This window comes from Varroa destructor, unplaced genomic scaffold (assembly GCF_002443255.2).
Source record: "Varroa destructor unplaced genomic scaffold, Vdes_3.0 BEIS01000001.1, whole genome shotgun sequence".
In the NCBI taxonomy this organism is placed as follows: domain Eukaryota; kingdom Metazoa; phylum Arthropoda; class Arachnida; order Mesostigmata; family Varroidae; genus Varroa; species Varroa destructor.
In genome coordinates, this window is record NW_019211454.1 from 20,653,336 (window position 1) to 20,678,606 (window position 25,271).

At 42.0% G+C, this 25,271-nt stretch overlaps 1 protein-coding gene across 8 annotated transcripts in view; it reads right to left on the minus strand.

The window, feature by feature from the left end:
* LOC111243546 (nuclear hormone receptor FTZ-F1-like) overlaps positions 1–25,271 on the minus strand; it is a 105,262-nt gene that overhangs the window by 10,113 nt on the left and 69,878 nt on the right. For 5 of the 8 annotated variants that reach the window (XM_086977383.1, XM_022789294.2, XM_022789297.2 and 2 more), the window contains 7 exons: positions 18,550–18,731; positions 14,893–15,060; positions 14,243–14,305; positions 13,690–14,130; positions 7,518–7,776; positions 6,998–7,113; positions 1,856–6,653 (listed from right to left, as the gene is read on the minus strand). In XM_086977383.1, coding sequence (XP_086833509.1) covers positions 6,504–6,653; positions 6,998–7,113; positions 7,518–7,776; positions 13,690–14,130; positions 14,243–14,305; positions 14,893–15,060; positions 18,550–18,731 — 1,379 coding nt within the window. In that variant the 3' untranslated portion in view covers positions 1,856–6,503. Of the gene's footprint in view, positions 1–1,855; positions 6,654–6,997; positions 7,114–7,517; positions 7,777–13,689; positions 14,131–14,242; positions 14,306–14,892; positions 15,061–18,549; positions 18,732–25,271 lie in introns of those variants that run through there. The other 3 variants (XM_022789295.2, XM_022789296.2, XR_015319101.1) reach the window with 3 other exon arrangements.

Sequence of the window (25,271 nt, forward strand, 5' to 3'; positions counted from 1 at the left end):
TTATATATGGTATCGTTTGGCAAAATGTCTACTGACGTTTTTATAGGGTACCAGTGTAAATAATCAAAGCCGCTTTCATGAGCTGGAACCCGTTTAACATATCTCGCATCTGTACTGTGCAATCGGACTCGAGAGCTGAAATGATTTCATTAAATTTCTTTGAGTCTCTAATTCGTTCTTTCTGGGTTCTGGCTCTTTGTGCCAAATGGCATAGTTACATTATTCCATTGACATTCTTTTGAAAACCTGCTAATGAGCTTTCAACCACGTGGGGAAATTGGGGGCAGTGAGCAACAAGGCCCATGGTTAGCCCTACCGATGATAGGTATCTAGATGTCCTACACCGCTCGAACTCTAGGCTCTACTTATCGTACAGTAATCCTGTCTATCAAATTAATCAATGATTAGTTTCTCATAAATCTCTCTGGCAAACCTAGCCGATTACGGCAAATTGACTCTTTCTAATGGTCGTGCCCTTGACAAGTATATCAATTTTAGCCATTGTTTTGTATTGGCCAAAGAGAAATATTGCTTTATCAGGATCGAAATTTAATTTTTGAAGAGTGAATCTTTCTCAGTGACCTAGTAGCTAGCAGAATTCCATGGCGTTCTGCTTAATAAATGCCCCGCTGCGACACACCGAGTGACGACTTGTTGAAGCTAGATAAGAACCAAAAAGGACCCCCACAAGAATGTGTTGTTATATAAAATCCAGTTTGCATTTCATATCACAGCATGTTTTGTTTTTTAATATGAAACGTAGACTAAGTATATTTATGTTCGCCTTATTTCCTTTTGAAGGAATATACCGTAAAATCTATTACAAGTTATTAGTACTGAATATCGTCGGCGATATTTCGTATCGTCCTCAGGCACCGCAAACAGTTATTATTGATGAAAGGTCTTTCAAATTCTGTAGGAGCAAGGCTAGCGGAAGGCACTGGACGATCCCACTGATCTTCGTTCAAATTCTAAATACGAAGCTTCTGCTTCCTTCATGATGAGTTGTGATTTATGCGAACAGGCGCTTAGTTTTTTTTACTAATATTAACAACAATGGATGGCATATACAGTCATCACAGTAAATAGCTTGTTACTACTCTGTTCCTCCGCAAACAGGCTGCACATAGATGTCGAAGGTATCTTGAAAAAGACCCCAAGGATCTTTGTTTTTCCTAGTAGAAAAATACGATGTTGAATACGACATGTCTGAACGAAATCTGACTTTCGGAACGAATTCTATCGGTTCTCAAGCATTTTCTTTGACACATATATAGCGATTCTCGAACGCTGGTACAGCTTAACCTGTATTGTGAATTTAATATTCTTGTAATAGCTTCACATATCTTCAGATAGCTCACTTTAAGAGCCATGTCTGTAGTCATGACAATTATTATTAGCGCAAAATTTCTGTCATCTCACACTTCTAAACGTATTTAACCGTTCATTGAGGGTTTTTAAAAATGTATTTCATATCGTTTTTGGTAAAAAGAAAAAAAAAAGTGGCTACATTACTCAATAGGTGCAAGAGTTGTTTCGAAAAAATTGGACCCTTTCATAAGACTTCATGGGCGCACAGCTTTTCTCCATTTTGATAATTTTGCCTGTAATTGTCGAGCGGACATTTTCTGTAGGAATACAGAAAAGTATTTTTATGAGGGCAAGATAAGTGCCTTTGTAGATATAAAACTATATTAATGATTTTGATTGAATCTAAATGTTTTGCAGCAAGCAGTATACCTTTCCTGTAAATCCCATCGATACAAAAGTAAGTGGAGCTCGTTTTACTTTATTAGTGTTTCCATTTAATTAGACGCATTTAGTACTATGTTAACTTTATTAATGACGGAACACATTATTTAAGTTCAACAATTTCTTTATTATTTTGTCATATTTACATGAAGAAAACAACCTGGTGTATGTCGCAGCCAGAAGTCAAATGTACCCAAGTGCCGAAAGCGCCCCGCTGCCCAACAATCTTCTTCACAATCTGGTTTTGACTTCTATATCTATAGGCAACAGAAAACCAAGCGCTCCTATTTCTGTCGGATCTTATCATCATTATTATTATTAAGGTTGACGTAACTGTGGCCACAGCAATACCGTGTCCTGTCTACTCCCCAATTCCTACCCATAACTAAAGCAACTGCCCTTTTGACGACGGTTTTTGATCGCCTAATTGCCCTGCTGCTGCTAATAATATATAACACCTTTATTATTTATAGCTATCAACACTATCATCACCGTCGGCTTGTAATCAGCATTGTATATGTTCACTTAAAAAGAGTAGCATTTTTTGTTTTATGTTCTACTGAAGAAAGAGGCGGGCGGCGGGCTTCCGAGACTAGCGGTCGTATACGCTCTCAGAGCGGCCCTCCGTCTTTCGCCTTCGTTCGATATTTCTCGTGTGATTTTCATCTGTTTTCTTGCCGTACATTCAGTCGGATTGTGTTTCCATTGTGAAGTTGATTTCAGAACAAGATGTATATTCATTCTTCTATATGAGATTGTGTGTTTGTCGATGTATCTGTATATTCGCTGCATGTGTGTGTACTTCAGATTCCTAGCTAACTTACTTCAATCTCTTTTTCCTATCTGATTAGATAAGATTATTATGCTATCTTGTGTTTCCAATTGCGTTGTCAGTTTGCTTGTATCACATCCGTGTCCAGACGAAGCGCCGCACTTGCTTTGTGTATAATTCTGAACGCTGTGCGATCGAACGTTTATCCATGGACACCTTTCTAGTCGAGGGTCAATTGCCCTCGTAACCCAGAAAACGTGGTCAATTTTTTTAGGCAAACTCACAGCATGTTATGCTATTTCGACCATAAATTATAGCGCACTGTAATTATAAAGGTGGTCGTCCTTAATTAATAGCTATTTGGTTGTGCCACATCTTATCGACGCTACACGTTCCATTTTGCCCTTTGTTCTCTTACTTACTGCCTACGTTTTTATTTGTGTAGTAGCACTCTATCAGCAATATATATATATATACACATATATATATATATATATATATATATATATATATATATATATATATATAAGATAATTCGACACAGCGCGCAACGGGATCTTATTAAGCTACAACGGGTTTTTTTTTATTGTGGTGTCAAGGCGTCCTGTGTGTACATGGTGTGTATCTTCTTTTTTGTGTTTCTAAGATCATTGTATAACAAAGGAGGATCAAGGGGAACTAGTTAGCATTCCACTAGCCGTCAAATCATTCAAATGAATAAACAATATCGCTTTTAGAAATTACATTTATATAATAGTGCTGTCTTTGAACTGTGTTGTAAACGTTCTTTGTCCGGTACCCATCACCCAGTTCAACCATGAGACCCGATACTAAAATTACCTAAAAGTTTGTTGTTGTTGTTGTTGTTGTTGTTTGTTGATGACAATGATGCTGGTGATGATGGTGTTGATGACCCAATAGGTGTGTAATTTTTATAGTGTGAGATATTTTTCAGTTTGGTGTCTATACAGTGAAGCAGTGCCCATTTGCCCAGAAAAGGTATAGCTATGAATAGGCGTCAAATCAACAGGAACCGCCCCCTAATACGGGCGCCTTTGGTGATTACAAACATCAAACAACTTCGAGAAGCAGTAACAAACCCCGACCACAACGTTATCGCTATTATCAGCAGCAGCCGCGCTATCACCCTCGCTACCATTGCCTGATGGTAGCAGGTGCCACAGCAGCAGTAGCATTGGTAAAGCAGTGTTCGGTAGCGTGGTTCGGCCATCGCATTTAGATAGAAATCATATTTGATGAGTGTACGTGTACAATGGATATGATGATGTTTTGTGTGTATGCGTAAAAGAAAGAAGCATTGAATACAAAATTTCTGTACAAATCCAATGACGCGATAGGTCGAACAGCTCATTGTTCGCTGTATGCCGCGGCTGAAGGAAAGCCAATGAGAACTACTTGAAGTAGCAGCGCGCATGCATGCACGCACGCACGTACGTACGCAAGCCGGATTACTAGATAAAGATTGTCTTTTTTAAACTGTTTAGGCTCGATATATATCATACATTATAAATGTGTTACTTGTTGTAGAGCCTGATGCGTGACAATTGTCTGATAGATTTCATCGGGCGTAATAGGTAGCACGAACAGATCAGTTCCTTTTTCTTCGTTTCCTCGAACCAGGAAACAGACGTCATCTGGATTGAGATGATGCTTCCACCAAGACGTATTATACCGTACTGCACTATGTGCATTTGTTGAAGCTATAGAGCAAACAATACACTTGAATCTTTTGTAAAGCCGATCGGTGCAGGCGAGCATTCTTATCACATCGCGTCATCATTTAATAATAATAATGATAATGCAAAGCAACAAATTAAACAACGGGCTACCCGCAGTGGGCGCAGGAAGAAAAACAAATCCCCGATCACTCGGGTAAAAATCTGTATACAGAATATAATAATACTAGCAACTAATAAGAATAGCAGTGATAATTAATTATAATATTAATGATAATAACAATAGTTATAATATGTATATAATAATATGTAACTGGAGCCTTTTGTCATCTTCGTATCGCGCTCTTTGACGCCCCTCCCCCCCCCTCCCACTCGTCGTAGCTCTTTGTGAACTTGACGCCCCAACTGGTGTTTATTCGGTCGTTCAGGAAGGTACTCACATTTTTTAACTCAGCTTTCAATGTTTACTTCTTTCTTCCTCGCTATGCATTACTCATATATATATATATATATATATATATATATATATATAACTTGTTGTTCTGTAAGAGATAAATCGGTATATTTCTTTCTAGATCAGCAGCATGGTTCCTTTTCAATCTTCTTATCAATATGACGCTTGTATACCACAAATATGTTCATTCCTCTCTATTGTCCTTATTATCAGTTTTTTAATAATCAATATCCGTAGATATCGCAGCGGTAAATCGCATCATCGCAGTAGTGTTTTAGTACGAAAAAGAAAAATATAACTTTCACTTTAACCATGAATATCGCTTTCGCTCTTTCTCTCTCGCTCTCTCTCTCTCTCTCTCTCTCTCTCTCTCGCCAAGCAATATATCATCACCTTATTTTCATACGTATATATTTATGTATATAGTTGTTACTTTATAATTATGTATATATAATATATATCTCCTAGTATATCGTGTCATGTCCAAAGTTGCTTTCTGCACGGGTGTACATCATTACATATATGTATATATTTAATATAATGGTCATGGTGATAAGTATATATTATGGTGAGATAACTCTGTAGCGTCACAGCAGCTTAAATTTGCTTGCGGGTCATTTAGAACCAACGCGAAAGATCGCCTTGACAATGATGTCAACTTGAACTGCGTGACCGGAAAAGCAATTAGTTCGATGTGCCTCTGCTGATGACGCCAAGGAAATGCTCCAGTTCCCTTAAGCAGAGTGATCGCTAGCAGACGAAAACAGAAAGTCTTCAGGCTGCCGAAAGTTTCCGGTTACGTATGATCAGTCTATTCTGTTTTCCGAATGCCGTTTGCCCCTCAAACCAGCCCAAAATAGATTTATTTCTCTTCAACCTAGCATGTCACATATCCTGGAAAGTAGACAGATATACATATTCAAAAAACTCGTTGAATTAGTTTGGATGAATGAATAGTAGTAGTAATAGTGTATCAACGAATTATCACAACGAACACTGGTCCCGGGCCACGGCACCGGTTTCGAGCCTCGCGGCTGGAGCGAGTTGCCTACTTGTTGAAGGTCAGATAGTTAACTAGTGTCGTCGCAATCGATCAACGCCTTCAACCTCAGCCGCGACTCATCGTCAAAGCTGAGTAGCGTGGGCGCTAATATTCAATGACTTCATCGACCCGACCATCATCGGCATTCGGCTTTCCTGGCCGCCAATATCGCGCGCAGTTTCTCGCGGCCTCAGGGACTCTGGCAGTGTTCCCTCGACGACGACGACGACGACGACGACGACGACGACGACGACGGCGGCGACGACGACGACGGCGGCGACGACGACGACGGCGGCGGCGACGACGACGGCGGCGACGACGACGACGACGACGACGACGACGGCGGCGACGACGACGACGACGACGACGACGACGACGGCGGCGACGACTACTACAGATTCGAGCTACAAAAAAATCACTCGGGAACAACTTGTTTCTTCATCTTAATATATCCGCCTTCTCATCCTATACTTCTTAATTCTTTCGGAACGACTGCGTACTATGGAACGACCTCAAAGGCTCCGTGTTGTTGTCACTATTCCAGCTGTTGTTTATCTACAGTTGTCCTATCAAATAGACTGAGGGATGAAGGGGCAGGATCAGAGTCATCATCGATTATGATCGAGATGTTCTTGTCGTGGTTCCAGGTGTGTGGTCGCCAGACTTCGTGAGATGCAGTAGGACGGCCTGTCTGCGTGTCCCTCAAACGGTTTCCCGTCCAAGGAAGGCGTCTAGTATAATAGCAGGTGAGGGGAACTTGGGGACGGATTAACCCACTGGCTTATCTTAGGCTTTCCGTTTCGCATGTAGCATCTCCATGAGCAACGTCTGGGTCGGCGCATTTCCATTCACGTGCTTAAAGAATAGGAACTCCTCACCCCGCATTGACATGCTCTTGATTTCGGGAAGGATCGCCATCAGTTGACCAAATTTATCCTGTTCAAGCCAAACCAGACGTTGTTGTTTAGAAAAACTATGCAGTTCTCAAAAATTAGATAATAACATGATCGAATCATTTGGTTTACTCGAATTTTCATAATAATAATAATTACAACGATAACAAAGTACGTTAGCACGTTTAGTTTTTGCACAATTTATTGTGCAAAAAAAAACAAATCGTACATGCTATTGAATGGGGTTTTTGCTACTCAAATTTACTTCGAAATCAAATTCCGTATTAGCGTATTATATATACTGGTGCACATTGAATAGTGTTATATAAATAGCTAGTATGACATATGTTTATAGAGAAAAAAAACAGATAGACTGCATATACTCACAGTGACGCTGGGATAATTGCTCGTGCAATAGTCGAGAAGCACTTGCTTCGTCTGTTCTTGGGCTTCCGTAACCAACCGTGTGTTCGATAGGCTGCGCACCTCAGCTGAAGAGGGATCTACTCTTGTTAGTCACTTCTGTCATTACGGTTTATTAGCTCTCGGAAAATTTTGATCAGTACGCTTCATTTACACACGTTGGTTCTTCGGCTATCTATCTTCTTCGAAATTAACTTTGAATAAATGCAGTAACTAATTGACGAAGAGCAGGTATCGGCGGTATTAAAATGCAGCAAATAAGTGTACTAATTTACATGAACCTTGCTGGGTTCAAACAAAGGGCCAATGGGTTTAAGTCCAATATCGAAAGCTGCATGACATGTGTGTGTGTCGTCTGACCTATCTTACCGGTAAAATGAATTTAGCTTTTGTTTACCGATTATAGGTCTCGCTAGAAAGGGCACAGGAAGACGGTAAGTCTGCATAATGATATCGCTAACAATAAGAAACAAACCCAACTAACCTGGATTAAGTAGCATGAGGAATTTAAGACAGGCGAAATCGATCTGATCAAATCGTAGGTCAAGCAACTTATGGGTCACAGTGTTCAACTGATCTGCCATAGCTGGAACTCCGAGGAGACATAATGAGACAAGGTCGAACTTCTGTCCATTAGGTAGTACAGCTTCGTCAGGTAACGAATGGTGCATGCGCTGATGCAGATGATCAAGGATTAACATATCCGACCAGGACTGTTGCAATAGCTTCATTTGATCATCCACCTGTAATACAAACAGAATAGGTAAACGGGTCCAATTATAGTTAAATCGTCGTAGTTATTCGTACCACGGAAGTATGGAGAACCATTCTATTATAAATAAAGTAAGAAAGAAATTGTCGATTATATATATCGTTTTCTATACGTTCGATATATACGTGTATTATGACTCATTCGGTACGCTCGGGTCCTCGTGGTAACGATAATTAATCAAATCTACTGGAATAACTTGTAGTCCGTTGGGTTGCCGGTTTGAGCTTATGCTCAGAACCCGGGCGTTCGTCGTAGATGCGTTGACGTAGCATAACGACATACGGAAAAAAAGATGTTTTCGCCTTATTCTCAGTATCGTTAATAAAGCAGAACCTCAACCCAATGTGTTGGCGCGTTACAAGTTCTCTGATCCGACGACCTGAACTTAAACTCCAGTCCGGTGCTTACGTGTTGCACTAGCAGAGAAAGTATTAATCCGTCTAACAGCTAGCTGAAGCATGAAGTCATAGGATTTTGCGGAACAAATGCGTCTGAATGAAGAGCGTTTCACCTTAAATGATACATTTATTTGAGTAAGCGCCGGTCGTGGGCGTTCAGAAATGTAAACTGTACTTTTTACGAGCAAATCAATTGCAGACACAATGCAAAATACCTATACCATATTACAATTAAACGTTAGCTAGATCGGTTCTAAACACACGGCGTCTAGCAAACAAAAATCTGTGTATGTACGCAATGGAGAAATACAAACGAAACGCCATCGTTATCACTACAATCCCCACCACAATCAGTAGAATCGATGTCGTGCGTCGCCGTTTACCGTTAATAGCTGTTAGCAGCTATCTAGCACACGGCCATCTCGTCTGCTTTTGGCGCTCCAATTGAACTCTTACAGAAATAACAGATATATAGCAGCATTAATAGTCGCGACCAGGAGAAAGCATCAACGCAGACTAACGAACCCTATTTTTTTGTCCCATAAACCGCTGACGATGCTGTTAATAAGCTTCCGCGCATAATCATTGTCAGCAGCAGCAGCGTAATTGTGATCACTATCATCACCAATAGCGACAGTAGAAAACATCATTTGTTGAAATCGCATGTTTGATCTGTTCATGCTTCGCAAGTCGTTTCTTGCACTTTGTTCCTCCATGTCTTAACACGGCCACAATCGCAGACAAGACGATGTCAAGCATTAACCTGTTTCTCCGCAAACTTTATTGTTTATTTACGATGCTAACTTACGCCCTAAAAGGTCACGCCTGTGAACATGACGACCCAGAAGGATAGAAATTACCGTTATCCCTTAGGCCCTACCTAGGGGTCGGCAGCGATAGTAGGTAGTGTTAAGAGCAAATGAAGATTGAAGAGACAAGGACGAAACAAATACACCCTGCATGTTTCTTCTCTTTAACTCAATTCCGAAAAGCACAAACGGCCAAAAGTGATAAACCAAACAAACCTTAGACCCCTTAAGATCAGCAAGAACCATCAAAAAGCCATATCTCTTGCGAAACTTCATAAGGCCTTTCGTTCAAAACAATGATCCTATGTTAAGATGGCATCGTACAAACAGAAGCCTGAAAGTTTTGTGTAGAATCGTGTTGCATTGCCACTACGATGTTCATTAGGTCAAGCGGATTTTTTTCTACGTAACTATAGCAAGGACATGCCGCACACTGAGCGAAGTTCGCCAGGTTTAATCCATTGTTTCGATACAAGGCTACCTTCCCGATTTCACAACAAATATTAATCAACGGTAACATAATTCTGATGATGAACACTCGTTGATTACAAGTTGCCACCACTAATATATATGTTAAAGAATATCATATATTAGATACATGTATCTATATAGTCGAGTAGCGCTAACGCAAAGCTGATTAGGTCGAGCCTTAAATTGTACGCAACTTAGTATACGATCTGAAGTGATTTGTTATCTCGACAGCTTCAGTGATGTAGCATTAATATATTTTTATTCTGTAAATGCACGTCCTGCGTGACTTATTCTTATATATACATATATATAAGTATATATTTTCAAGATCGTTTAGTGTTGCCTCACTAACGTACTTACTCTAATGTTGTTACTTTATCTACATAAATGGTTTTTTAAACAGTAATTTTCGTCGTCGAGTTAGGCCCTCATGGAATTTGTTTGACTCTCGTTGATTGCATAATAGAGGCTTTTAGGCATAGTTTACTTTGTAATGCTATACATTTGCGGGTTTCAATGAATCGTCTGACGAAAAGCCAAAGAGCTACGCGTATAGTAGAAGTTATACCTATTTCTATGTTTAAAAAAGGTATTTGCGTTTCGTTTAGTACATTTCTGTAATCGTAAAGCCAAAATAGCTCCGTTGCATAGAGCTGGCGCATTTGGCTATGCTTTACTAAGGTATTCCAGGGACTGCCAAGAAATATTCGCTACGTATTGCAAATACAATATGGGTGGCCTAGCATTACCTGACATTCTGCGGCACACAAAACCTTCCAGTAAACTATCAAAGCATCAGTGGGCAACATAGTTACTTCTGAGAGCACCCAACAATTGCAAACAGAAAACTAACTTCGTGCCAACGGAATTGTCTGCATTCACTGTCCCGTTTCAGCTGGAGGAATAAATCTCAAGGAGGCCCTACGGCCCGAGGTCGTATGCCTATTGAAAAGGTGCTATAGAGGCAAGCGACCAACTCCCACAACCAGAGCAGTAAAAGTAGAGTCCTTTTCGCAAAGGGGCCTATCCATGTGGTAAAACTCATTGTGGGATATCTCTCCAGCAGGGAAAAAGCGGCACACTGTATGTTTTTCGCCTTTGCCTGCGCTCCTAAATAGCCGCCATGCTGACGATGATGTTGCGCATTTTTGCCTCGAGCGCCGTGGGAACTATGAAATCGTATAACAAACCGCTAGCAAACTTTGCTTAGCGCCCGCATGCTCCTGTCTAAGTTCATAGGGATTTAATTATTCGTTATAGAGATTAAGGCATTTCAAAATGTGTCAATAAAATAAAACAACGTGTAACTCTCGACAGGAATATCACGGATTCATGTGGTATCATAGGACCTACACGAACTTATATTTATAGACCTAACCTTAAGTCAGCATATCATCAGTAGCGAATTTGTGTGTGCAAACGATTGTCAGTATGCATCCCCATTTTTCTAAAATCCCCCAGCAAAGAATAACGCTGTTTTGAAGGGCAATCACTTGAAAACCCTGGAATCTGAAGTCAGTGGACTTGTTCAAAAAGACTTCCATACGGATCACTAACTTCTGCCATTGAAGAACTAGTTAGCGTCGTTGTGAACGTTATAGAAATAACGTATTTGCCCGCTAGCCGCGTATTATGCGTTCTCTACTGGCGCTTATTATAAAGCATGACAGAACATCATTAGTGCGAAAAACTCCATCGCCCCTGACCTGGCTGAGTGGTTTATGTAAGACCCTCCCCCACTTAACGATATTCACTGCCGCTCAGGCTTTAAATCTACTCGGTTCCATCAGATCAGAAGCAAAGAAAGCTAAAATGGACCCTGTGTCACCACATAAGGCACTGACATCGCGCAGGGCCTGACAAATTTCAGTCATTGTTGTCATTTCTCTACGTCGACGGTGGCAGTAGCAGAAGCAGCCCCAGCAACAGCTGCTGCCAGACCATCAACCGTCGTCATCATCAACTGCTACCGTTACCTGTCTGCGCATCTTGTCTGCGTGCGCCCTCTGATCGCCATCCCCTTGCTCGCAACAGCATTCTTGGCCCTCCTTTGTGATCGCTCTGTGCGTTTGTTGTAGTCCGAAGAATCAACAGCAACGCAGAAAGAGTAGTATGGGGAGAAACTCAGCATTGTGGCAGCTACCGTGGTAACAGCTTCGTCAATCGTGGCATGCGTTGCGAGGGTTGTTAGCTAGAGTGACCCCATACAGCCGACGGACCACCATAATCTAGCACCATCCAGTCAGTCAGTCAGTAAGAAATAAATTCATCCATAGACGGGCCGGCGCTACTTCTGCCGCCTCCACCGCCATCGTCGTCGTTTCAACGTTCGCTTCAACTGTTCCAGTCGCCCCTGTTCTTCTTCGGTGGCTTTGGTTTTCGTAGCGTTGCTGTCGTCTTTAGCATCTTTGTCATCATCATCATCATTATCGTCGTCGTCGTCGTCGTCGTCGTCGACGTGGCAACGCCTGCCCGTATAGCCCTCAGGACTTCACTGTAGTAATAGGGTCGGCAGCGTTGCATTGGCTAATGCGGCTTGCCAGTCATCTCGACGCAACAAGCAACAGAGGGTTCGTCTTTAAAACCGAATTGTGGCGGGAGCCCCGTTCATATGTGCTCATAACTGTGTCAAGGCAGCTCCGCTAGCCAGGTATTGCCCATTACGCCACGTCATTAGACACACACAGACAAAAACACACATACACGCATGCGATATTATTGCCAACCAGCAATTCTACACACGCTATAAGCAGAACGACAGCGAAAAGCGCCACCTTGCGGTTGGTGCAGGATGTGTTGCCAAGATAGGCTTAACAGCAGCAATAACAACAATAACCATGTAACAGACAGGCATGCCACAAGAGCTGTTGTCGGTACATTTACTACGGCACAAGGACTCATTCTAAACTAGAGAGGCAAACTGCCGACAGCCTTACAACAATGCCATGCGCAACAGCGCCACCTTTGCCAGTATGAAGTGCAACAAGCAAAACAGGCTTACGCGGCTACAAGAAACGGCACGAAAAGGCGTGACGTTTCAAATTGACAAAATGGGAAGTTTTTATCAATAAAATACGCGCCCCTGAGTTCGATATGAAAATCGTAGATTGGAAAGTAGCATGCAATTTCTGTCCTCCTGCCGAGGGCATTTCTTGAGTCAGAAAAAATGGCGCCTCTTAGAGAAGCAGCGATCGTTTCGTCAGATTAGAGAGAACAGAGAAGAACCGTTGCCTCTGCGATACGTCGCCTGTTGTCGTCGGTACCACCGTTGCTAAGACAGTTTCAGAGTCAGCAGCCAGGAGGGAGATTGCCAGCCAGCCAGCCAGGCCGGTGCTGGCTATCTGTCTGAGCGGCTTCAACAACGAATACAAACAGGCCGCATATACTCTGCATTACAGGCACGAGCAATAGACGCTAACACAACGACCCGCTAGCTGTTGTATGATGCTCTGCTGTGTGCAGTAAGCGAACTTGTACACGGTGAATAGTGCGAAGCAGGGATGTGATAACTGTGGCATCTCCGGTGGTGAATTTCTGGAATCCCCACGGATGCCCTCGTGGCATTCTGGTCTGCCATGTGAGTCGAGCAGTCGATAGGTAGAAAGTAGCAGTGAGTGTTGGCAGCTCTAGCAGCAGCTCTAGTGCGACCACGAGAATCCATTTAACCACTGAAGAGTCATCCGATTTAGCGACAAACACGCGACGGTGTCTAGTGGCTTAAAATGGACGCCACAAGTCAGCATAGACCAACCAACCAACAGGTTCAGCAATTAGGCAACAGCGTCAGATATGGTCGTGGCAATAGCAACAACAGCTTTTCCTGTCATCGCACTATCAATTGCCCTCGACTACCTGAACACACTTCATAGAAAACGCAGTCCTTCTTAATTATTAAACACTGTCTTGATACAAAAGATACAGCAGTTTTCAATAAACATCAATATTATAACAAATGTATATTTTTCGCCATCTCGCTAACTTATCAAGTTGAATAATCTCTTGCTCTAAAAGCTGGATCCAGAGAGTGTTTCGAATTTCTAGCAACGGATTTCTGCGACGATACATCTTGAATGATACACGATTCAACTAATAGCAACCCGACATCCCCATAGAAATATGTACGATATAACGTTTATCAAGATACTATGAAAGTATCATTCCCTAAATTGACATTTCTTCGCCGAGAGGCAAAAGCCTGGAGCTTACCCTGAGTTCCTTAAAGAAGATTGTCGAGCGTGCCCAATCGACCTGAGCGAACAGTGCCTGATCAATAACCTTGCACATGAGCTCGAAGAGGTCTACTTCGCATTGGTTGTATGTTTGCGATTGTAGTAGCTGGAATAGTTGGGACTGCCACTCCTTGTCGTCTGTCATATTCTTTTGGAGCTCTCGAACGAGGTGCGGTATTTTCGATTGAGGTGACGGCGCTTGTGAGGTTAGCACCAGTGGCAGAGGCGATTGGGATGAAGATAAGCCACTTTCGAAATTCTGGAACGGAACGAGGTTTTGTTTCGCACCGCCTCCGCCCCCTGATCCACCACCCGTGCCTGCAACCTGCGGGACCCAGCTCACGTTGTTGTTATTATTGTTACTAGGCGCTGATGTTTTCGGCGTCTCGAAGTGTCCCTGCGGGTTTAGAGGAGTTACCTAAAACACACTGGCGAATTAGTATCGTCATTTTGTCACTTATGTTGGACGGAGGAGAGAGCGAAGGTTTCTTATGATACTACAGGGAGCACAGTAGCCAATAAAATGTTACCTTTGTGGTGAATGGATGGCGGAGTGAGATGTCAAGCAGCGAGGAGATACTCGAATCCGTCGTCTAGAATAGGTGGGTTGATTGATTGGGGGGTGATTGATTGAACTTCACTGTATTACTTAGAACTTTACCGAAAGTCACCTCTTTTACGATTAGGATAGGGTTATTAATCCGAAATGCATATATATATATATATATATATATATATATATATATATATATAAGCAGAAGGAGGTTTTGGATTAATTGTAGATATCAGAAGAAGGCTCAGTCACCATATAGATGCAGCAGTATATAGATGAAGGTACGTCTGTCTTTTTATGATTGAATATTCTAAAATTCAGTCTACTGTCTTGAGTATCATCATGTAGCCTTTCTATGTTTTTCGTATATATTCCAGGCAAGTTGATTCTCTACATAATTGACTCTTTTGGCTGCAAATTGCTTTTCTTAGTTGTTTGAATATACCCCTTTAGATATTTTACAGTCGGTTATCGGGAGTATGTCATCGCTTTTGTGAAACAAATACTTTTCTATACAATTTAACAGGCGAGTTTATATAATTTCGCCGTTATACGGGGGTGCTTACAATTTTGAGTTAGTAATGACTTGTCTACGTTAGAAACTACAAAGGTGTCGTTAATACGTACGGTAGTATTGGTGAGGCCGGATAAACTCGTGGTTGTCGTCGTCGTTTGCAGGGGAGAAGGCGAAGAATCTGGTGAAGAGGTGGAAGAGCTCAGCTGAGGTATCTGAATCTCTTGTTTAACACCACCCGTTCCACCACCGTTCGTATCATACATACCTGGCGATGAAACCTGAAACAAAGATTCGAGAAATTAGCTATCGATACATTATCTAAGAAGCTCGCCATTATCATCCAACATAAGTAAAATATAGGCAAGCTAAACGCGTCGAAATAACGCAGTGTACAATGCAAAAGGCCAATACCAATTTGAATAACCGGGGAACAACTGTGAGGGTTACTTAATACAGCAGTGTTTCGAACTGGGGTTCTTCGACTAGTTAATAATGCCATTCCCAATATCATTGTCCATTCCTGTAGGATCAAATGAATTGGTTTAAAGAGTATATGCTTGAAATCCTAGCAACAGCAGCAGATGAATACATTTAAGGAAGTGGATGTCAACATAGATGTGCGTGTTCTCAGTCGGACACGTTATGGTCTAGGTTCGAACCGAGAAGCCAGCCATCTCATAAAATGCCTTATAGGCTAAAGTGGACGCACAACTCGAAATACAGGGATGGCGTGCTCTCTTCTGAGCCAGCTGACTGGCAAGAGGGTTGAGTCTATGGAGCCACAATAACTTAACCTGAAGTGGATTATGAGAAAAAGAATCGGGCTAGCGATCGATTTCCTGGCTTAAAAAAAGCCGCCTCTAGTAGCCGAATAATACAGTCCTTCTGTTCTACGCATAAAGCAGTCGTTTCTTAGCCAATACGATAGTATATGAGTTTTGTTGATGTTGAGTAAGACGTTTTACTTACGTTTATGGTAAGTTCAATTAAATCTCAAGCCACAAAAAATGGATCCGGCGTAGCTAACTACTAGTGGAAAAAAAATCGATTGAATTCTACTAATCCCAGTCTTCGGCAACATTGATGTACTGCTATGTAAAGTAGAGACCGATAGTAGCCGTTTACTGCGCTACGGCCTCTATAACGTAAACGCCGCAGCGTTCATTGGCAAGACCCATACTGCTAATCTTGACCTTCCCCTTAAACTGGCCTCTTAATCGCGCTTCACGCAGCTGATAACCGAGAGCAGGACGCGTCATGAAAGCTCAGATCACTTCGCTCCGAGCGCAGTACCGCCGAGGTAGACTCGAACGCGACGTCGTAGTCAGCCGCTCGTGCGCCTATCACCGCTGTTCTGACTACCCTTGACCCAGCTAGGTTCTGCTATGTCAGTCTACCTAATAGAATATGCAGACAGGAGGGCAGAGCCTTTTTCGAGCTTCCGGCAATGGTGTTATTGGCGAGACGATTGGCTCATCGCAGGAGACAAGTGTGTTTTCGCTGGTTTTGAGCGTCAACCACTACTTGTACCTACGTTTAGTAAATAGATGTGTCAGCATGTTACTATCACGGAGACGAAAAAGGCATCGTATCCACTCACTATAACACGCGGCAAAGCTCATTTTGACAAAAACCAAAGTAAATCCTAAGAGAAAGTCTGCAATATGCTACGCGCTCGAAATTGCTAATGCAGCATGTACGAGTACAGGTACAAACCTCTTTGTTAGCCTAAAGCAGATCCGTCATTTCGTCTGTTTGTCAACACTATGTACTTAATCTTGGAAGAAAACTCACTGTCGTTGCCTAATAACCGTATCGCATGCTACTCTAAAGCTAATAATATATTATTATTATTATATGTGTACCTCACGAGAAAGACAGATAAAATAATAGTTGGCCATAGGCTCAACTAAGTTAAATGTATATCCTAGATTTAATTTAATTTAGCTATACAATAATCGTCCTACAAATAACGCTGGACCCCATATTCGCCTGGCTGTCCTTTGCATGCATCTAGGCGTCACGTGTTATCATAGGGCACGTAAACCGCCGCTACGCTGAACATATGATTCATTGAGCCGTGTGCTACCATGTGAATGAACGAGACGGACCGAACGTTCTCCATTATGATCATGGTTAGAAAAAAAATCTGAAAGAAGCAACCATCGGCTGATGACTCTTTACCCGTTCGTTGTCTGTTATTTGAGTTTCCGTCGCAGCTTGTCCTTGACGCGTCAGTTTTCAACACGTTTTTTTTGTTTAGTCTATATACATCCTAATATCATACATGTATTTGTTTGTCGCTGGTGTGGACCACTTGTGAACTATTAGAAAAAGATGTGAGATACATTTTTACCTTCACTTTTACTACCTCATGCCTTCTGACCACACAGCTTCATTGTGTTATACTCAGTTGAACTGACGAAGATGTTGTTAAAAATATTTGTTACTGTTAGTGAAATATAACTTTGTTTTTGTTAGAAAAATAATTTTGGCTAGCGTTTAATTGGTACATGAGCAATGTCATTTTTCGCGCATATTAAAAAAAAAAACGCGGTGCTTCACTGGAATTGTTCAAACAGACTAATTTAGTATTTATTCGCTGTCACTCTTCACAGCCTTTCCTATCTTTCAATAACCTGTTTATTTCAGTTCTTCGTAGTCTTTTCTTCATTAAATGTACTGTTAGGACATTCATTGGCTCTCAATGATTGGAAAGGTCTAGAGAATAGGAAAGGTGGGTGCAAAAAATATCAAAGTCAAGCTTGCAGGCTAGAATTAACGCCCTTTACCGCGTGCGGCCTGGCATTGGCGTAGGAAAATATGACTCGGTCCCGCCTATCGGACTTTATTAGGTAGCCTTGTTTATCTGATCCATCTAAGCTAATATGGTTGCTCGTTGACTGCCGGGTTATATTAAACCATTTCTTAGTATATAAAACTACTCTAGTCTCACCAACCGCCAATCATAGTCTTTTTGGGCTAAAGTCTAGATCTAAGCGCTCGAAGCGACCAGTTTTTAGTGCTTTTTATCAACATGGCAACATTACTTCTCATCACTTATAACAATTCTGTGTAAAAAGCTGTCATTGTGGCCGCGTGATACTCAATGTTGCGCTGAATGTTAAGGGTCAACGAAAAGCCGTGTTTCCTTGCGCGTCTCACCCAGTCTATGGCGCACACTGGCTCCTAATTTCTGATAAAACTGCATACATTTAAAACGAACCAGACCTTTTTGCAGTTCACCTTCTGAGGTAATAACGCAGTGTTTGACATCTAAGGCCCTCAGAGGCATTTGATGGCCGACCCAAATGGAGTACATTCATCAGGCCTAAAATGGCATCATTAAACTTAGCAATACCCCTTCAAGCAGTCTTTTCAGTTACAGAGTAATCACGTACACGATACACACATTTCGTGTTGCCTACGCAGAGTAAAATAGACCTTTTACATAGCAGTTCCCATATTTGTAGTCTGGTTTCTAAGTAAAATTCTGTTTGCTACACAATAAAAATATGCTTGACTAATAGAAATACTAAAAAAAGACCAGTCGAACAAAGAACTTAATAGTCAGTGGAGGGATATTAACCTAACATAATCACACGCGTATACAGTTACATAATAGACATCGGGATATAGCGCCTACCGTATGGTATGGAAACGCAGCGGATCATGACAGAGAAGGGACCCTTTGAAAATGTTCAAAAATGCCTATATCGACCTCTTTTGTACGTTTATTTGTGCGTATGTTAAGCTAATTAACTTACCGAAGCAGTGGGAATGGGGTATGGGTTGGTGGCGATAGAGACCAGTGTGCTGGGGGACATGGAGTCAGCGCATTGTAACGCCAGCTGTTTCTGGCGTAACATCTGCAGCTTTCTCGCACGATCCCGCTTGTACATTGGACCGAATTTGTTTCGTCCGCCGCGCATCCGATCCGCTCGCACCGCTAGAATGATAAAGAAGAAACCAACCTTTATATAATAATGTCATCATTTTACTATAGAAGCATATCAGAGGCACAGATCATCCAGCCTACCCGTCGAGTATTCTTGTGCCAAATTGCATATACAATCAGTAACTACTCGTATATCGTCGAGTTAGCAGAAAATCCTTTATGTTGTTTTAAATACTCGTAGGTATTATAAAATTAGATGCAAACCACTGTCGTATTGTTCCATTGGCTAGCAACTAGCGCCAGCTTCCTCTTCATGAAGTCAGTTTGAATAAGCGTGTATTGCCGATGAAGGCTGGTTACAAAAGTCTACCTTTAGTTAGCGTTTGCACTGCTGGGACAGCGCAATTGAGCCGTACACTAGGTTATTATTTACCTAAGAGAGATAGAGAAACAAAGAGAAAGAGTAATAGATGTAAAGTCTAGAAGAGCTGACCAGAACCAAGAAGGCCAACTTTCTTCAGTAGTTGCTAGCACAAGGAGATCCGATGCTCAGTAGGTGCTTTTTTTCAAATGACTGCGGAGCTTTACATGAAGTATTAGTTAGGTAATAACTGGTTCGCGCCCTGTTATAAACGGTGCATGCTAGAAGAAAAACAGTTCAACAGATAGTGCTAGATAGCTTTAACTAAGTTGAATACGAGCGAACGAGGTTGTATCTCGTGGTTCCATTGAGGAGTTCTGATAGGGAGCAATACATGGAAGACGATACCTCTGTCATCTGTAATCGGCGTGCGCGTATGTATATCTCATCAAATGCATGTTGTTATTAGTGCAGCTACAGTGAAATAACAGTCATCCATTGCGCTCTTTGCGACAGGGCGACTTGACGGCCCAGGCAAAGCCGATTGAAAGTACGAATATCTTCACGGTCTGTTCGATGCACAAGTTTTCGATGAAAAATTACGAGTCAACCAACGTCCGACACCTACTCTCTTTCCGGCTCAGTCGTGATTCCCCTCTTGCCCTCCGCTTCTGCTGTTAAGGTTAATGCTTTTTTGGAATGCACAAACGAATGGAAGTAACGACCTCCGCGGAACAGTCTTTAATGATTGAGCTCCTTCTACAGGTTGCGCCCTAACGAATGAGCGAACAACATTGGATGCTAAGTTTGTGCTACAGGGTAAACGGAACCAACTGGATGAACTGGTTGCGTCAAGCCCAAAGACCCTTGCCCAGGTTTGCTTCTCGGTCCATATTAAACGTTGCAACATACTTACCAACCACCAGCGCTTCTCACATGTTTGACGATATATTGTGCTCGGTTTTAACGGCTAAGCAATATATCGTAAGGAGCTCCGCTAGACAACAACGGAAAACGGCAGGAAAAGTCTGCGGACAGAATTAACTCCCGTCAAAGTCTCTGAAGCTGCTGCACTTTTTTATTTACCAATGCATCTGTGATCTCTGCCCCTTCATAAGACTGCTATATTAATGCCGGTTTTATTTTTGGGCGAAAAGTTTCTGTTATGAGCTATCTTTCGTAGTCCATGAACGACCAACTTTGCAGTTTAAATTATTCTATTTGAGGGCCCAACATTGTCCGCGAAAAAGCTTAATTTAGATGATCGGAGAAGCTGGCAAAACGGTCATAGAGGGCTGTCTGTTTACACAGAGACGATATGCAAACCGCGAAGTAAAGTTGGACACATTGTGAATTGTTAGGTATCTAATCTGAATTTTTCCATAGTACTTGTTTTCACAGAATACGGCTGATCTGAGCAGACGATTCTACATCAGTTTTGTCTTTTTTTTTTGTTAAAAAGATCAATACCACATATTCATGGCAACCGGGTATATTCAATCGGTTATGCTTGTACGTCATATGTAGAATATGCCTACTAATCGCTGATCTCACCTCAGTCCAACCACTATTTGTTATTCTAAAAATTTATATTTAAGATTAACGATCATCCTGATTATACGCCTAAGCGGTGTATTGTGAAGCCTATCTTCAATATGGTATCGGACATCCAGTAAGGAAATGGATGGAGTCGAAGATGTTGAAGTCCCCTTGAACGATGAGATCGTGTTATTCTGCGTTATTCCCTCACTTGTTTGGTCTAACTCTGAAGAACATTGAGGGAAAGGTTGGAGGATGCTATTAACGACAGCCTCTGATGATATAGGCGACAGTGGCCCATCTCAGTTGAAAAAGTGGGTCACTTGACTCCGACCAGTAGGAAGGAAGGGTGGCCCAGAAGCTAGCTATTGTCGAGGCTTTTATGTTAAATGAATTACAGACGCTTATGCCTCGCAAGCCGTAGAGTGACATCGAACTAAGTAGGCTACCGAACCTCTATGTAGACCCTCGACTCGGGCGTGCCTTGTCAGAAGTTGGTTTTGAGACAAAACAGACACAGTCTGTGGCCGATGGTCATTTGCCTCGACTAACAACAGCAGCGGATTGCGAGTGGGTAAGGCTATGCTCGGGCCTCGACAATGACGAGAGAAACTGGTGGACACTACTAGGAGCTGCATTATAGTCGCTTGGTCAAATTGGACACAAAGGTTTACACCCAGCTGTTCACAGCGGCTGTACAAGTGTGCACCGGCAGACCGTCCATCCGACACCCACATGCACGGTCAGAAGGAAAGACAAATATCGCAATGTATAACAGTCGTATACGGATATTCTAGTGGCACAACTATTCTAACATGCACACATAGAATACTAGGTTGCTCTGGGTATGCAACATTTAATTAGATGGTCAAGAGACCCTGACACGTAGACGAAGATGCAAAAGATATTAATATAGATCGACTGTTTATGTGAAACATTTCATGCAGGTTCCTTGTGGAAATGGCGCATAAAAAAGGAGATAAAACCTAGCGCAATAAACAGTAACTTCTTCAATTTTCAACTTGTCTTAAATACATATATATCTTCTTGGATTTGAAATCTTTATTTATTTACTTATCAACATTTCTTTTTCCCGCATTCATGTCTTAGCACTGTAATATTAGTTAACGCGACATATAGTAGCCTTAACTTTTTCTAGATAATCCCACATAATGCTATTTCCATTGATATGTTTCGATTTTTTTAAATGTATTTATTCGAATTTCTAAAAATAAATAAAATGCTAAAAGCATTGCTGATGTCGTCAGCAAATATGACCTCTATATACCGCTTCCTGTGTGACTCAAATGTTCTTTAGTAAACCGGTATGAGTTCTGGTTGTTTCAGATATCCACACGCCATGGCTTTCTCGAGGATTTTGTTCCCTCACTTAGATTCCTGATCCTTTCTTTTTGGCCAGCCAGAATTGTTCATTGTCAATGTGAAAGGTAATTAGAATTTAAAAAACCCTCGTTTGGGTTTCGTTCTTGACGCCCGCGATGCCGTCTAAGTACATAGATTTTTTCTTTAGCCTGACGCACTAATTATTACTCTTACTAATAGTGAGACTATTGGATTACTATGCTATAAACGTTTTACGATCACGGTATAAGCTGTCGGTAATCGTAAGCTTAGTATATATGATAAGTTCCGCTAAACACTTTTCGAGCGCTCGGTATTGCTTCTGATATCTCCGATGGACGGGATTATCGCAAAGAAAGGATCCCATATGAACAAACGTAAAGCAAAATATGCTCTAGACGTATGGATAGATGCACAGCGTACCGTATCTGTACCTCATCTGTCTGCCGCAGTCGCTAAGGTTGATTTGACCTCTGTGTTCACCCCAATCACTCATGCTTCTTGTATCCATAGTGTAGCCTGTCCCTTAGATAATGTCGTATCCTATCTTTCACCTCGGATCGAAAGGCCATTGTGAGTCAAGGTTGTGATTGCGTCGGTCAACGACGCTTATGAATATCCTCGAAAATAAAATGCCGATCCAGCTGTAGCTTTCAGGGCTCTCCAAATCTATTCACATATATATTTATTGACGATTTGCATGGCGACGCAAGTGTCACTTGAGTAAAAAGTAACGACTGTAAAGCCGTTATTCTCAGCCGAAATCTCGTCCGGTAATGGCAACGGAGCGAGAACAATCATTGGAGACGACGTGTCCTTCATTTTCTCATTGGATAATACAAGTTTACCAGTGAATCCTACAGACGCGGACAGAAGCGCAGCAAGGTTACAGCTATGGTATATATTGTACCATTATGGTTGTTGTTTTGCTAAAGTTATTAATAGATGCCTTGTTGTCACACTTGTTGAGTGTGTAACGTCTCCGGCTGCAAATTTAGGCACCGTAGCGACATATGGCCGATACCGGCCCGCAGGTGGGCAAGTGCTCGATCGCTTAACGAATGAGTCAATACCGGTGTCTAGTGTACGGCTTATTACAAACTTGAAATATTCTTCCTTTGGGGCTAATTATATTTAATATTTTTGAGAAGAAGTTCTACGCATTCTGTCCACAGGATATAGAGGAATAACGTAAGATGTGGCTTTCAAGTATTCCAATTAAATTTGTTTATCTTTTTTTTAGAAAAGTTATAAGTTATCGCTTGTGAACTTACTGATCGAGTTATACTGTCGTTTGGTAGCTCGTTTATGGCGCGTGATGTTGTATCTATCAAGTACTGATTTCGATTTACTATGACAGTGTTATATTGAAAATTTCTTGCCACTGATAGATAATGACATGTATGTTCATATTACTACCCTAGACTAATTCGTTAAAGGTTATAGCAGAACCACCGTTCTGTTTTTTTAAGGTAGATATTTAAATAGTGTTGCAATGTCGATATTTTATTAAATTGGCCAGGTCGACGAATTTATTATCCGGCAAAAGAGCCGCAAAGAGTGGTCATACAAACAAGGCTTGTTTTAACCTCAAGTGTTTGTTTGTCAACTCGGACGATACGAATAGAAGAGGACAGAAGAATGGTAACGGATAGGTGGCAAGCGACGGTCACGTGCCATGTGGCATTGGCAGCACCGTTGTTGTTTGCCTTTTTAGAGATAAGGTACGCGTGTGTGCGCACCACTCGAAAATTACGCATTTATTAGAAAAAGGAAATTTATAAATAAGGGGAAAAAATTAGAGTTTTGGACCATGTAGGTTTCCGGGATTCGTGTTTCGGATTATTTCATGTGCTTTCTCGTCGCTTCCTTTGTGCTTCCGCCTTTAAGAGACGATCCCTTACGGTTCCTAATCAGCCGTCTTCTCCGCTATTCTTGGTTAGTCATACCGAAGTGAGGGCCTAGTGCGCTGAGGGCCACAGGGGGCATCGAGCGAGCAGTAAATGATGCTAACCGTCACAGGGCGCAAATGGCAAAAGGGACGTCGCCCGCTCGGTCAACTATTGATTGTTGCCAAAAAAAAAGATGGTTGACCCAGCACATCATGATGATCATCGTGACCATCAGCATTAGCAGCATTAACGATCAACGACGACGAAGAAGATAAAAAGTAAGAGGAATAGTGGTAGCAATAACAACGTTAGAGTTCCTGTAATGGCCAGCTTAGTGGCAAGCTCATTGTAACTAATGCTCAATGGTTAAGAAAAGTAGAAAGAAGAAAAGAGTGCCGAACCCAATCGACGTGGGCAAATTCAGTATAATAGCAGGGTGTTCCTGTCACGTATTATTCGTTACTGTTAAATATTTATTCATGACAATGTTGCTGCCACGGCAATGTGGATACGTATGAATATAACGTAAAACTCCTACCTCTGAGTCAACGACGTTTCTACGAACGTGTGACACGTACGCGCACACACACAGACACGTTCTTACATGCGGGTACGGATGCGACAGGCAATCACGCCACTGACTCATTTATTTAGTCAGTCATTCGACCAACGAACAGAAGCTAGCCACAGTCAAGGTAAGCTGGCCAAAAGATGACCCTGTTGCCGTCCCAACTATCTTATCTTTTCTCCCTTCTTCCATCATTCCGCAGAACAGCCAGAAGTCCAAAAGCGTGATGGCCCCTAAAACCCCATCATTGTCCCCATTAAAAGCAGTGTTCAATTATAGCAGTAGCAAGTGGCGTCATAGCGATGATAGGTGTAGCCCGTGCAGTAGTAGAAGTAGTACGATCGTTACGGCCGGGGCTGGTGGCTTCTGACGGCTGGCTCTCAGCATGAAACAAAGTGTCCCTACGCCCGATTTCGGACCTAGACTACTAGCGATAGTGACAGCTGATTCCGGTGACTCGGCCTAGCGGTAACGGTTCCCTTTGCAACTGTAGCTCATCAGCCAGCAATGAGATAGCGTACAGGTTGATCGAAAAAACAGGGCTTCTACTATACTTCGCTATATAACCTTTTTGGCGAACGACTCGCTTTAATATCGCAACTCCTGAGTGGATCCTATCAATCAGAAAACGGAGAAAAACACTGTAACTGACGCCTGAAACGCTTGTTTAGTAAGCTCGCTTATTTGCATAATATCATTGTTGAAAGCATAAAAAAAATGTTCCTCTGGCGGTCTCTTTTCGCGAGTCAGTTCAGCGTATAGCGTAACTAAGAACAGACGAAATGTCCGAAAACACCATTTACGCCGGCTGCGACTGCCGCTGCGTTCCCCTGCTAAATGACCTTACTGAAAATGTACACATATTGTGG